At 36.8% G+C, this 15,574-nt stretch overlaps 1 protein-coding gene across 2 annotated transcripts; it reads left to right on the forward strand.

Moving 5' to 3' along the window:
* Nucleotides 1-178: 178 nt before the first annotated feature.
* zgc:77938 (Alcohol dehydrogenase class-3-like) lies at nucleotides 179-15,236 on the forward strand. Of its 2 annotated transcripts, XM_052154793.1 has the most exons (10): nucleotides 179-326; nucleotides 3,321-3,396; nucleotides 3,502-3,603; nucleotides 6,676-6,826; nucleotides 10,322-10,409; nucleotides 10,557-10,776; nucleotides 10,870-11,130; nucleotides 13,927-14,059; nucleotides 14,240-14,378; nucleotides 14,704-15,236. In XM_052154793.1, exons 2-10 carry the CDS (start codon nucleotides 3,379-3,381, stop codon nucleotides 14,726-14,728), a joined length of 1,137 nt encoding a protein of 378 aa, XP_052010753.1. In that variant the 5' UTR covers nucleotides 179-326; nucleotides 3,321-3,378; the 3' UTR covers nucleotides 14,729-15,236. The 2 variants fall into 2 exon arrangements, with proteins under 2 accessions (XP_052010753.1, XP_052010754.1); XM_052154794.1 differs by lacking the exons at nucleotides 179-326; nucleotides 3,321-3,396; nucleotides 3,502-3,603 and adding an exon at nucleotides 5,223-6,067.
* Nucleotides 15,237-15,574: the final 338 nt, after the last annotated feature.

A 15,574-nucleotide genomic window follows, 5' to 3' on the forward strand; every position in this document is an offset into this window, starting at 1 on the left:
AAACTTATTGTCAATAACAAATTATGTAATTATTATTATTTTTTTTTAATCAGAGAAGGACTTCCCAAATTGTTAATTTCTACTGAAAATTACAAACATAACACATTTTACAAAGGTTTGTTCAGTTCTGAACGGCTACTGTAGATTGCGATCATGATCAAACTAGTTTCGGTTCTGACGCCATTGTAGGGCTGTGGAGAGTTAACCGCACTTTGGACGGCAATACACATTCTCAACAATCAAATAGACTAGCATATGTTCAGTGGCACAAAGTACACTAGCAGTACCAACAGGTCCTGCTGAGCCGCGATAAAACAGCTCCGAGTGTAAGTTATTAATACCATACGAACATTATGTATGAACAAAGTAACCTCTACAATATCTACAATATTTGCATGCTGTCATATAGCTGCTTTAAATGGGGTGAAAAATGCTAAGTTTGTTAAGATTTTAGGGCCACGCTCTAAATGTATCTGCTTTTAACTTGAACTGTTTTTGGATAAAGTAACAGAATCATCAAAACGGGTGCAGTGTTTTACATTTTGCTTCAATTTTAACTTGCACTTTTAAATTAAACGTATGTTAACCGCAGTTTCAGGTGCTTAAAAATAATATTTGGAGCATTGATTCTACTGTTGAGAGACGAAAGATAGTATTTTGAGGCTCTGTAATGTAAAATTTGAGTACCTTGAACATAATGTGTTTAGTAGCTATGCATCAGTGTACAACTTTATCATAGCCTACATGTTATAATTCCACACGTAGTGCAGCACGGCTATTTTTCTTTATGGAATGGCACGCAGAAAATGCCCCTATTTCCTGACAGACGTCACTAACTTAAGTATCTGCTGCTTACAGCACAAGGAAAACAAAAATGTGACCGCGGCCAATCAGAACAGAAGACTTTTAAGCACGTTGTGCTTGTCAATCAATTTGCGCGTTCACGGGGCAGCTCCATATAAGGAAAGCGTAAAATAGCGGAGTATGTTTTCTTGTTATGCTTTATTATCACAGTAATAAATAACTCAAAACAAGGAGCTGATACCGTATCTGAAATAGTTTTCCATTAAAGGAAACATTTGCATATATATATATATGTATGTATGTATGTGTGTGTGTGTGTGTGTGTGTGTGTGTGTGTGTGTGTGTGTGTGTGTTTCTAATGATATATATAAAATGTAAAATACTTACATTTTATACATTTATTGTTATTACCACTAATGTTTTCGGCCTAGAATACAACATGAAATATATCAGATTTGACCAATTAAATGGAAGAATATATCACTGAGGCTGATTTATACCCCAATATAGTGCCCTAGTGCCACTTTTATTTCTGACCCTGGTATATTTTGTTGTAATCCTTATCTACTAAAATAAAACAGTGCATTATTTTCAAAAAGGCGAGCCTTCATATCCTTTACAAAATATTCCATATCAATATAAAAATACAATACAAAAAGATCAATTGAATATAAATAACTGTTTATTTCTACTATTATAGATACTATTATGCCTTTTAATTAATGTTTTTTTAATGATCCTCTTTTCCTGATCCATTCTCCACCACTTTTGCTTTACCATTTAAAAATTATTCATGCTGTATGTTCTTGGATCAAATATGGTTCCAGGGTCAAAATAATATTATAGGATGTTTGTACATAAGGGTGTTGTTATTTAAATGTGTATATATATATATATATATATTATGGCTGTCAATCGATTACATTTTGTTATCAAATTAATTACATGGTGTCCCGATTAATCGCATATACAAATATTTGCAGAGAAAGCCCCTCATATAAATATAATTCAATATATAACGATGAAATAATTATACATAGATATCTTTAAATATTAAAAAATTATATATATATATATTTATAAAAAATTCACAAATATTCAGATAATTAAAATGTATTACATTCTTGTGGCAGAAGAATTAGTCATAGTCAACCATTCAAAAAGCAGCTTTAGAATACAATGTATTGTTTACTATCACATTATTGATCATAAGACAATCATTGGCATACAGTTCACAGCAATCCATACGTTTCTTTTTTTTTAGAAACAAGCCAGGGGTATGCATACACAATACTACAGATATATTTTACAATAATGCCAATACATTATATTCATTACATAGTGCAATGATTTTCAATGCTTTGGAGTTGTTGGAGGTACAAAGAGTATTTAAATAATATTTCAAGTCTTTACAAAAAAATGCAAATAGGGGCTTTGTAGATATAAATTTACACTTATGTATAAAAAACTTGGCAAGAAAAATAAACAGATTAATCAGAAAATATTAACTTAAGTTATCAAAACTTTGAAAACCAAATAAAACGTCTTAATAAAGCAAAGAAAAACTATTTAAAATAGAGGTACGTACAAACAAACAACATTTTCTCCAAAATACTACAGCGTGGTCACATTCCCAAAAAAAGGTGAGGGGCAGATTCAGCTTCAGCATTACAGAAGGAGCAAAGTGGATCTATTTCAGGGAGCATGTTTCTTAAATAAAGATTGACTGGGTAAAAACAGTGTAACAGTTTAAAGGACACCTTCTTAACCTCTTTGGTAATTAAATATTTGTGAGGTAAAGACCATACGACCTGCGTCAGACATGCTTGTGTCGCGTCTCGGGTGTGTTGCGTCATAAACATAAAATGTTTAGGTCAATGTATCAAGTTAAATATAGTTTAATACTCAATCTTTAAACACATCTTGAGATTTCTTTGTTCTCATTTGCTCTCCTTCAAGTGTTTTGAACACAAGAACGTAACGCGTGTTTGTGTTTTGCGCTGGCTGAAAGGTTGTTAATGTTTTTGTTCGTTGTAATAAACTGTGTGTTGCTCACACAGCTGAAATTTCACTTACTGCCCTCTGGAGTAAACAGGTGGTACTACAAGCTTGCATTTCTCAAGAATTTCTCAGGAAAGCATTGCGATTAATTGCGTTCATTTTGTTAACGCATAATTTTTTGTCAAATTAATCACACGTTATTAACGCGTTAAATCGACAGCCCTAATATATATATATATATATATATATATATATATATATATATATATATATATATATATATATGTGTGCAGAATTGTAAAAGCTGTAGTAGTAATAATATGGTAAAGTGCTGTAAATATAGCTGTCAGAACTGGAGTTCAGGAAAAGATTGAGAAATTCATCTAAGGAATACAATTATTTAAAATAGTTTGCATTTCATGCAATTATAAATAAAAATGTTACTGCTGAGAAGAATGCATCTTATTTCCCATCCAGCATAATTGTAATGAAATATTTTGTCTTTGCAACACCAGGAGGCTGTCTATAGAGGACAACAGTGGAAAGATTCACTCTATTAAAAGTGTGTTTTCCATGGATACTGAGGGCAAGGTAAGGACATAAGTGAAAGAAAAGACTAGGATGTAGTCATCAAAGAAAGATTATTATTATTATTTAGAATGTGACACATTAAGATGTCATCGTTTCTCCTCTAAGGTGATCAAGTGCAAGGCAGCAGTGGCTTGGGAACCAGGAAAACCAGTTTCCATTGAAGAAGTGGAGGTTGCACCACCTAAAGCCCATGAAGTACGCATTAAGGTAGGTCAACTACAAAGTGGCCTTGTAAGGCAATGTATAATGTATACACAGATATTTAAAGTCTATATGTATACTTGCAGAAAGTTAATAGACATATTTCTAGGTCTGGCTCAAAGTAGAAGTTACATTAAATACCAAAGATGTTTGACAGGGTCAGTGCTCTGAGCAGGCCGGTCAGATTCTTCCTCAAATAAAGTTTTTAAGTCTGTATGGACCTCATTATGTGGCCATTGCCATGCTAAAAACAGAAAAGACAAATGTCCTTCCCTAAATTGTTTCCACATATTTGCAAACACAGGGTTAACTTCAATGTCATTCCATCTCCACACAAATGTACTATTGGTGCAGGAAGCATCATGCTATTAGAATGGTAGCATTCTCTCTTAGTATCCACCAAATCTATTTATCCATCAAACGATACATGAAATTTCATTTCTACTGATGCATTTGTCCAGTGTTTGTGGTTTATCACCAGCTAACTCATTGCATTGGACATGGCAGTCATAAGCATGTGATATTGCATTTGACATTTGATTAAGTTATACACAAGTATATATATATATATATATATATATATATATATATATATATATATATATATATATATACTGTTGCCACAGTATGCAATAGATTAGCATGTCTTAAGGTCAATATTAGGTCAAAAATGGCAAAAAAGAAACTACTTATGCCTTCTGAAAATTAATAATTGTTTTGAGGAATTAAAGCTATACAATGAAATTGCCAAAAAAGAAGATTTTATACAAAGGTGTACACTACAGTCTTGAAAAACAAAGGACAACTTCATCTAACAAGGACAGAAAGACATGTGGAAGGACAGATGTACAACTAAACAAGAGGATAAGTACATCAGAGTCTCTAGTTTGAGAAATAGACACCTCACATGTCCTCAGTGACAGCTTCATTGAATTATACCTGTTCAACACCAGTTTCATGTGCAACAGTAAAGAGAAGACTCAGGGGTGCAGGCTTATGGGAAGAATTAAAAAGCCTTTTTTGAAACAGGAAAACAAAAAGAAAAGGTTATTATTAGCAAAGAAACAGACATTGGACAACAGATAATTGGAAAAACGTGTTATGGATCTTAACCCCATTGAGTTTTTGTGGGATCAACTAGACTGTAAGGTACCTGAGAAGTGCTTGACAAGACAGGCATATCTATGGCAAGTGCTACAGGAAGCGTGGGGTGAAATATCACCTGAGTATCTGGACAAACTGACAGCTAGAATGTCAAGGATCTGCAAAGCTGTCATTGCTGTACGTAGAGGATTATCTTTGAAGTAGTTTAAGAAGTTCTGACATTTTAAATTTTTTTCAAATTGTAATATTAATTTTTCACATTATTAATGACCTGACTACACATTGTGATCAGCTGAATGCCAGTGGTGAATAAAAGTACCAATTTCTTTCCATAAGAGTAAAATCTGTATATTATTCCAAATTTTGGCCACCAGTGTATATATACAGTATATATATATATATATATATATATATATATATATATATATATATATATATATATATATATATATACACCGATCAGCCATAACATTAAAGCCACCTGCCTAATATTGTGTAGGTCCCCCTTGTGCCACCAAAACAGTCCCAACCTGCATCTCTGAATAGCATTCTGAGATGCTATTCTTCTCACCACAATTGTACAGAGCAGTTACCTGAGTTACCATAGACTTTGTCTCACTGAATGTTTTTTGTTTTTGTAAATTGTAGAGACTGTTTTGCGTGAAAATCCCAGAAGATCAGCAGTTACAGAAATACTCAATCCAGCCCATCTGGCGCCAACAATCATGCCACGGTCCAAATCACTGAGATACATTTTTTCCCCTGACCCATATCTGCATGATTGTATGCACTGCACTGCTGCCACACGATTGGCTATTTAGATTATAGCATGATGATTGTTGGTTCAAGACAGACTGGTTTGAGTATTTCTGTAACTGCTGAGCTCTTGTGATTTTCACACACAACAGTCTCTAGAATTTACTCCAAGTGGCAGTTCTGTGGATGGAAATGCCTTGTTGATGATAGAGGTCAACCGAGAATGGCAAGACTGTTTCGAAATGACAAAGTCTAGGGTAACTCAATTGTGGTGAGAATAATAGCATATAAGATCCAGCTTCTCTGGATTCATTTTAAACAACACAATACTAATGTATGGTAAGTGTTCAGAAATCAATATTTGGTGGAATAACAATGATTTTCAATCACAGCTTTTTGGCATGCTCTTTACCAATCTTTCACATTGCTGTTGGGTGACTTTATGCCACTCCTGGTGCAAAAATTCAAGCAGCTTGGCTTTGGTGGTCCTCCATCCACACCTTGATTGACCTGGCTGTGTGGCATTGAGCATTGTCCTGCAGAGGAAAAATCAACCCTCAGAGTATACTGTCAGAGCAGAAGGAAGCAAGTTTTCTTCCAGGATAACCTTGTACGTTGCTTGTTTCATGCATCCTTCACAAAGACGATTCTGCCAGATTCCAGCCTTGCTGAAACACCCCCAGAACATCAATGATCCAACAGTGAAATTTGGTGGAGGATCGGTGATGATCTGGGGGTGCTTCAGCAAGGCATACATTTCTGCAAATAAATGCTCTAAATGACAATATTTTATTTGTAATTTGGCAGTCTCTTTAATTTTTTCCAAACGGTGTAATTTTTTATGTAGCAATTTCACTATGTGCACTCTTCTTATTGAAGATAACTGACATGACAGAATGTCAGCAAAATTAAAGATCAGCTATTGGTGCTGCACAGTGATATTATGAACAGCTGTTTTGCATCAGATTCTATAGTGACTAATCAGCATCCATGAACTGTAAATTTTAATATTACTTAAAATGTATAATGAAAAGATAGGATAGTGTATATATGATCTTTAATTGAAATACTGTATCTTTCAGTAATGTGTGTGGCTTAAAACTCCCAACACACTGATTAGGAGTTTCCAATTAGTTTTAATATTTTACTGTGCTTTTGTATTAAGGACCAAGCAGTATATATGTCACTGAACAATGATTTTTAACTTACTCATGTCAGATAGTAGCATCTGGAGTGTGCCATACTGACTGGACTATGCTGTATGAGGTTGGTAAAGGTATGAATCCTCAGCCCTTTCCTTTGGTCTTGGGACACGAGGGTGCTGGAGTGGTGGAGAGTGTTGGACCAGGTGTCACAAAGCTGGCCAAAGGTAAACCACAATAATGTTTTCACTAATATTGCTACTAACGAGTTATGAAGTGTTTACAGTTTAACAGGATTTCAGATATCTATACATGAATGTAGTTGTCAGACAAATGTACACAGGTGTGTGTGTGTATATATACACTCACCTAAAGGATTATTAGGAACACCGTACTAATACTGTGTTTGACCCCCTTTCGCCTTCAGAACTGCCTTAATTCTACGTGGCATTGATTCAACAAGGTGCTGAAAGCATTCTTTAGAAATGTTGGCCCATATTGATAGGATAGCATCTTGCAGTTAATGGAGATTTGTGGGATGCACATCCAGGGCACGAAGCTCCCGTTCCACCACATCCCAGTGATGCTCTATTGGGTTGAGATCTGGTGACTGTGGGGGCCATTTTAGTACAGTGAACTCATTGTCATGTTCAAGAAACCAATTTGAAATGATTCGAGCTTTGTGACATGGTGCATTATCCTGCTGGAAGTAGCCATCAGAGGATGGGTACATGGTGGCCATAAAGGGATGGACATGGTCAGAGACAATGCTCAGGTAGGCCGTGGCATTTAAACGATGCCCAATTGGCACTAAGGGGCCTAAAGTGTGCCAAGAAAACATCCCCCACACCATTACTCTTTTTCCTATTTGTAGTGGAGATGAGTGGTACCCGGTGGGGTCTTCTGCTGTTGTAGCCCATCCGCCTCAAGTTTGTGCGTGTTGTGGCTTCACAAATGCTTTGCTGCATACCTCGGTTGTAACGAGTGGTTATTTCAGGCAAAGTTGCTCTTCTATCAGCTTGAATCAGTCGGCCCATTCTCCTCTGACCTCTAGCATCAACAAGGCATTTTCGCCCACAGGACTGCCGCATACTGGATGTTTTTCCCTTTTCACACCATTCTTTGTAAACCCTAGAAATGGTTGTGCGTGAAAATCCCAGTAACTGAGCAGATTGTGAAATACCCGTCTGGCACCAACAACCATGCCACGCTCAAAATTGCTTAAATCACCTTTCTTTCCCATTCTGACATTCAGTTTGGAGTTCAGGAGATTGTCTTGACCAGGACCACACCCCTAAATGCATTGAAGCAACTGCCATGTGATTGGTTGATTAGATAATTGCATTAATGAGAAATTGAACAGGTGTTCCTAATAATCCTTTAGGTGAGTGTATATAGCAAACTATAGTTTTGGCAAGTCATCTACTTTGTGCATGACATGAGTAATTGTGCCAACAATTGTTTGCAGACAGATTGTATCACTTTTAATTGACTATATCACAATTCCAGTGGCTAAGAAGTTTACATACACTTAACTGGTTAACTGTGCCTTTAAGCAGCTTTGAAGATTCCAGAAAATTATCTCAAGCCTTTAGCCAATTAGATTCTGATAGGAGGTGTACTGTATTGGAGGTGTACCTGTGGATTTATTTTAAGGCACCTATCATTGCCTCTTTGCTTGACATCATGGGAAAATCAAATGAAATCAGCCAAGACCTTAGAAAAAAACATGTTGGACCTCCACAAGTATGGTTAATCCTTGGGAGCAATTTCCAAACACCTGAAGGTACCACATTCATCTGTACAACTAATAGTATGCAAGTATAAACACCATGGGAACAAGCAGCTCAGGAAGGAGATGCATTTTGTCTCCTAGTGATGAATGTAGTTTGGTGCAAAAAGTGTAAATCAATCTCTGAACAACATCAAATGACCTTGTGAAGATGCTGGAGGAAACAGGTAGACAATATCTATATCCATAGTAAACCAAGTCCTATATTGACATAATCTGAAAGAAGCCACTGCCCCAAATCCGCCATAAAAAGCCAGACTTCAAGTGCACATGGGGACAGATATCTTACTTTTTGGAGAAATGACCTCTTGTCTGAGGGAACAAAAATTGAACTGTTTGGCCATAATGACCATCATTATATTTGGAAGAAAAAGGGTGAGGCTTGCAAGCCGAAGAACACCATCCCAACCGTGAAGCATGGGGGTGGCAGCATGATGTTGTTGGGGTTCTTGGCTGCAGGAGGGACTGGTGCACTTCACAAAATAGATGGCATCATGAAGAAGAAAAATTATGTGGTTATACTGAAGCACCATCTCAAGACATCAGCCAGTTAATTAAAGCTCGTCGCAAATTGGTCTTCCAAATGGACAATGCCTTGGACATACCTCCAAGGTTGTGGCAAAATGGCTTAAGGACAACAAATTCAAGGTATTGGAGTGACCATCACAAAGCCCTGACCTCTATCCGATAGAAAATTTGTGCAGAACTGAAAAACATGTGTGAACAAGGAGGTCTACAAACTTTAATCAGTTACACAGTTACACTCCAGTCTGGAGGAATGTGACAAAATTCCAGCAACTTATTGTGAGAAGCTTGATGATGATGAAAGAAATAAAAGCTGAAAGAAATAATTCTCTCTACTATTATTCTGACATTTCACATTCTTAAAATAAAGTAGTAATCCTAACTGACCTTATACAGGGAATGTTTCCTATTATTAAATGTCAGGAATTAAATCAGGAGTTTAAATGTATTTGGCTAAGGTGTATGTCAACTTCTCAATTCAACTGTATATATATATATATATATATTATTGTAATTAATCGCAATGCCCCCGGACCATAATAAGGAAGATTACTGAGAAATGCAAGCTTGTAGTGCCTCCTGTTTACTCCAGAGGGCAGTAAGTGAAATTTCAGCTGTATGAGCAATGCACAGTTTATAGAGTGAAGAAAACACTTTAGTAGGCAGAACAACACAAACGTGCTTTACGATCTTGCTTTCAAAACACTTGAAAGAGTGCAAATGCGAACTATGAGATCTCAAGATGTGTTTAAAGATTGAGTATTAAACTATATTTAACTTGATACAGTGACCTAAACATTTTATGTTTATGACGCAATGCACCCGAGACGCGACACAAGCATGGCTGATGCAGGTGTAGATTGACAGGCTCTTAAACAAGCCCTCATAATAAATCTCCAACTAATTGACAAATTCACTTGTGAAACGGATTGCTGTGAATAATGATTGTCTTATGATCAATAATATGGTAGTAAACAATACATTGTATTCTAAAGTCGCTTTTTGTATTATATTATCAATGATTAACTCGTCTGCCACAAGAATGTAATACATTTTAATTATCTGAATATTTTTATATATATTAATTTTTTAATATTTAAAGATAGCTATGTATAATTATATATTGATATAAATATTTATAATCTTTATATATTGAATTATTATTATATGAGGGGTTTTCTCAGCAAATATTTGTATATGCGATTAATCGCGATTAATTAACCGGGACACCATGTAATTTATTCGATTAAAAATTGTAATCGATTGACAGCCCTAATAATAATAATAATTATTATTATAATAATATAATAATAATTATAATAATATATTGATACTAATGTTAATATATATTAACAGTATATACAGCAATTGAAATGCATTACCATGCAGTACCATGTGTCTGCAGGAGATAAAGTTATTCCTCTGGTGTTGGCACAGTGTGGACAATGTCAGCGTTGCCTGAGCCCAAAGACAAACCTCTGCACAAAAACGTGGTATGTTAATATTGTTGTTGTTGATGTTTATGTGATTTTCCTGCAATTATATATTTTCTTGAAATAATAAATCATCCAAATTTGTCATGGTGTTCTGTTCATTATGCCTTCTGATAATTTCTCAATTTCCTCTTCCCTGGTTCTCAGGGAACAAACTCAGCAGTGTCTTCTTGCAGATGGCACTAGCAGGATCACCTGTAAGAATCAGCAGGTTTATCAGTTTATTGGTATCAGCACATTCACTGAATTCACTGTTGTGCCTGAGGACAATGTCACAAAGATTCACCCAGATGCTCCACTGGACAAAGTCTGTCTGCTGGGCTGTGGAGTATCTACAGGATATGGGGCAGCATTGAACACAGGAAAAGTGTGTGTTTGTGAGGGATTTCTATTGCTATATGCCACAAAACACTGTCTTGCAGTGCATCAGACTGTTTGACATTTAATGTTCTTTTTCCAGGTAGAAGCTGGCTCTACCTGTGCAGTGTTTGGTTTGGGAGCTGTCGGGCTGGCAGCTGTCATGGGATGCAAGGCTGCTGGTGCCACCAGAATCATTGCCATTGACATCAACCCAAATAAGTTTGAGATCGCCAAGACATTTGGAGCAACTGAGTTTTTGAACCCTAAAGACCACAGTAAACCTATTCAGGAGGTGCTGAGGGAGCTGACGAATGGTGGTGTTGACTATGCTCTTGAGTGTGTGGGGAATGTGGGTGTAATGGTAAGTTTAAATGACCAGTGTGCTCAGTAACATACATACAGGAAGTACGCAAATGCATCTTGCTACTCAAGTTCGATTTCACATGTCGTTGCATTGTGAAATGTGTCAGAGCGCATTTCATTACCTAATGCAAGTATGCACTGTATTCTAAGCATTGCCGCAAGGGGCTCTACAGCAAATATTATTTTTTCAATCAACAACTTTAATGACCGAGTAGGCTACGATGGAAGGGAAAAAAAACTGGAAAAAAATTTTTTTGGGCACATTTTTTTTATCACTAAACTACTGTCATAAACAGTTATAGTTTTGTATATACATAACTCCTGAATAAAAATTAAAATGTGTTTGGACTGATTTTAAAAAAAAAGTTTTGAACAAATTTGATTGGTTTGTCGATAGTGAGCGCAAATGCAGGTGATAAGAATAAGCGGTTTCATTAAGCGAGTCATTGAGTCGTTCATTCAAACGATTCGTTCAAACGGCCGATTCATCAAGAATGAGACAGATGTTTGTGAATGGGTCATTGAATCTTTGACTCAACCGATTCGTTCACAACACTGAATCATTCAGAACACGATTGAGTATTGCTGTGAGATGCGCTATGCTAAATAAATAACAATACATTGTTGTAACAGCAATATCTCCAAGTTTTGTTTTTCACTGTAAAAATGTCATGATTTGCCAATGCAAAGAGAGTGCCGCCACCTTTTCCCCCCACTTCAAGCACTGATTATAACACAAACAAATCATCCTCCTGGCGGCTTTTTTTTTTGTCAAAAGCGACAAATCCAGCGACTTTTACTGGTGTTTTTGGAGACTTTTGTGGTGTTTGGAGACTCGAAAGCACGAATGACGGGGCTAGAGCGTGGCCTAGCTGCTCGCGTTCAGCAAGTAGCTCCACTTGTGAAATGGACACATTGCATGGTCCATCGCGAAGCTCTAGCTGCTAAAAAAATGCCGGTTCTCTTTGACTCCGTGCTGAACCAATCCATGAAAATAATAAATCTCATCAAATCACGGCCGCTAAACTCTCGTTTGTTTGGGGTCCTCTGCCAGGAGATGGGGTCAGGGCACGAACAGCTGCTTCTGCACACTGAAGTTCGCTGGCTCTCCAGGGGGCGGGTGTTACAGCGGTTGTATGAGCTGCGAGAGGAGGTGAAGTGGTTTTTGACAGAAATCAAATCAGATCTGGCGAAGCATCTGGATGACACTATGTGGCTTGCGTCTCTGTCCTATTTGGTCGATATATTTGACCGCTTGAATGGCCTCAACCTGTCTTTGCAAGGCCGCGAAACTCATATTTTGCTCCTTGCAGACAAAGTGCACGCCTTCACAAAAAAACTAGACCTCTGGCATGGCCGCATCAGTCGAGGGAACTGCGACATGTTCCCCAGCCTTGCAGACTTTATCACTGATGCAGGCACGTCACACGATTTCTCCTCCCTATTTCAATCAGCGTCTGAGCACCTGTCAGCAATGAGAAAACAATTTGCGACGTACTTTAAAGAGGATTATCGCTCTTTTGCGTGGGTTCGAGATCCGTTTGTGTGCACAGCAAACGAGCTATCAATTGATATGCAGGAACAGCTTATTGAGCTGAAGAGTGACAGTAGACTGAAGGAACTCTTTAGCTCCTGCCCTCTTTCGTCATTCTGGGCAGCATTGATGCAGGAATACCCTGAACTCTGTGACGTCGCCTTGAAGATTCTCCTTCCTTTCGCGTCGACATATTTGTGTGAGGCAGGATTCTCAAAAATGACTGCACTCAAAACGAAATACCGCAATCATGCACAAATCGAGGATGATTTGAGGCTATGTTTATCAAACATTGAGCCAAGAATTGAGGATCTTTGCAAGGCAAAGCAGGCTCAGGTCTCACATTAACATCACCTACCAGCAAGCTTCTGTAAAAATGCAGATGATGCCTACTATTAGGCCTAGTAATAATAACAATAATAAAGCATAAATTAATATCAGAGGTCTGGTGCCAATTCCCAATTATAGCAATAGCCTAGTAATGATGATAGGCCTACTGATGATGATGATAATAATAATAATAATAATAATAAGAACAATAAAGCATATAACCTCATATAATTATATAGCAATAGCCTAGTAATGATGATAGGCCTACTACTACTCATAATAATAATAATAATAATGCCTGCAAGCTCACATTAGAAGTCTGGTGCTACTGCCAATAATAATAATAATAATAACAACAATAAAGCATGGGGCGGGGCGGGGGGCACTGGGGCCCCAACTGCAATGAACCAGCTTTGGGGGGGCCCAGCTTGCAAAAGGTTGAGAACCCCTGATGTAATGTATGTACAACAGGGCCACATGTTGACCATGCATTGGTGAAGGGCTTGCGTCTGCATTTCATACTTGCATGAAGTATGTTTGGGCACTACATGTGCAAAAGCAAGTGTCTTGAAGCATATTAGCATACAAAACACATTTTCTAAAGATGTTTCATACACTACATTCTAAAAGTATACAGATACCTGAACACCACACTCGTATTGTATGTATACATTGTATGTATATCTAGAACATTTGATATCAAAACATATAGATTGCATTGTTGTATGCTTGATTTTATGAAACTGTTAGAATGTTTGTAGCTGAAATAACCAAAGACCACAATTACAAGGAGGTGTCCACACACCTTTGGGTTAGTAGCACATGTTGTAAGCATGTCAAGTTATCTTGTAGTCAAAGGAGAAAATTATTGATGTGGATTTGTATGCCTATGGATAATTGAACTAATACAGTGTCCTGTCTTCTGATCAGCGGGCTGCTGTGGAAGCATGCAGTCCTGCAGGGGGAGTCTGTGTGATGGTGGGCTGGACTCAAGTAGGGGAACTTACTCTGGTCGCTGAGGATATCCTGCTGGGGAAAACTCTAAAAGGCTCCTATTTTGGTGGTAAGGATTGTCATTGTTGTCAATTTATTATATAATTAGTTAGCATATGAATTTACAGTCCTGTTCGATCATGTTTGATCAAATTTCACCATAATGAGTATACTATTTGTTCAGCTGTTTGGATGGATAACATCTGCAAAAATAAAAGTTACTACCCTGTTCTTCTTTTCTGATGGAAAGGATGGAAGAGTGCAGAGGGAGTGTCCAAGTTGGTGCTCGACTATATGAGCGGACAGCTTCTACTGGATGAGTTTGTGACACACAGACTGAGTCTAGATCACGTTAATGAGGCATTTGATCTCATGATCACTGGGAAAAGGTCAGTTCTATGCATCTACTAATGAATACAATCATGATTTATATTGTGCTGATAAAATAAGAAAGCATTGCATCTGTTATACGCTTAAAACTATTCTGTTGGTATGTACTTATATCACAAATATCAGTTGAAAAAAGAAATAGATTATGGTGCCTAATAATCTTCTGAAGCAATGTATTTTACAATATGCCTGAAAACACATGAAATGCAAAATTAATTGTTATGCAATTATTCATCAATTTATATGTTCAATGTTATGATGAAAGATCACAGTACTACACTTCAGATCTACAGTATATACCTAATAAGTCTCTCTCTCTTTCAGTATTCGGACAGTGATCAAGATGTGAAATAGAAGTGATGTCCCATCTCCTTCAAATGTGTTTGAAAGTTCAAAATGTTTATTGATGATGTGCTGTCTGTCAACTGTCCATTGAATACCTGGTAGTCTTGTGAAATGGACTGTTTTCTCATATTTACAAAAAAGAAAAGATGAGATATTTTGAAAAAAATAATACATTTGTACACAGGAAAGGAAATGTCATATTGTGATATCTATATATAGATATAGATATATTAAAGTTTTACTCCTGAATCTTGATATAGTTCTTTGTAAATATTTGTATTTGTAAGAAATATATCTTGAGACACTCTCTGTCCATCTGTTGTGTTCCACACAGTAAATCTTAATCTGATGCATTTGATTTGGTTGTGTCTGCACTCTATCAGCAGTAGATGGCAAGCTTTCACTGATAAACAACCCTTATTCGTTCCCACTTTCTCTCTCTTCTTAGTGTGCAGCATGAGTCAGTATTCCACCACTGTTGTCTGCATTGTGACATACAGAGTAAAGTTTTTCCAGTCTAACCAGTATCATTTTATTTTATTGTGACTTTGCGGAATGTCCATAGAGTTCATGTTTTTTTGTACCACACAGTCTCAGCGTAAACCACTAGAACTCTAGTCTCTTAAATATTTACCATTATTCCCCTTTAAATCCAAATCATCATGAAATATTATCATCTGTGCCTTCATTGTCTTTTAGCAAGACATGCTGTGTGAGAGAAGCCTCTAGAAAGAAATAATTTTGTCATCAGAAGATGGATGTGTCTGTGTTAATGGGGGTAGGGGAAACACATGTAGCTGATCACAAGTTGCATTTTGACCTTGGTAATATTATGTATTGATTTAATATA

The sequence above is a fragment of the Xyrauchen texanus genome, chromosome 23 (assembly GCF_025860055.1).
Source record: "Xyrauchen texanus isolate HMW12.3.18 chromosome 23, RBS_HiC_50CHRs, whole genome shotgun sequence".
Lineage (NCBI taxonomy): Eukaryota > Metazoa > Chordata > Actinopteri > Cypriniformes > Catostomidae > Xyrauchen > Xyrauchen texanus.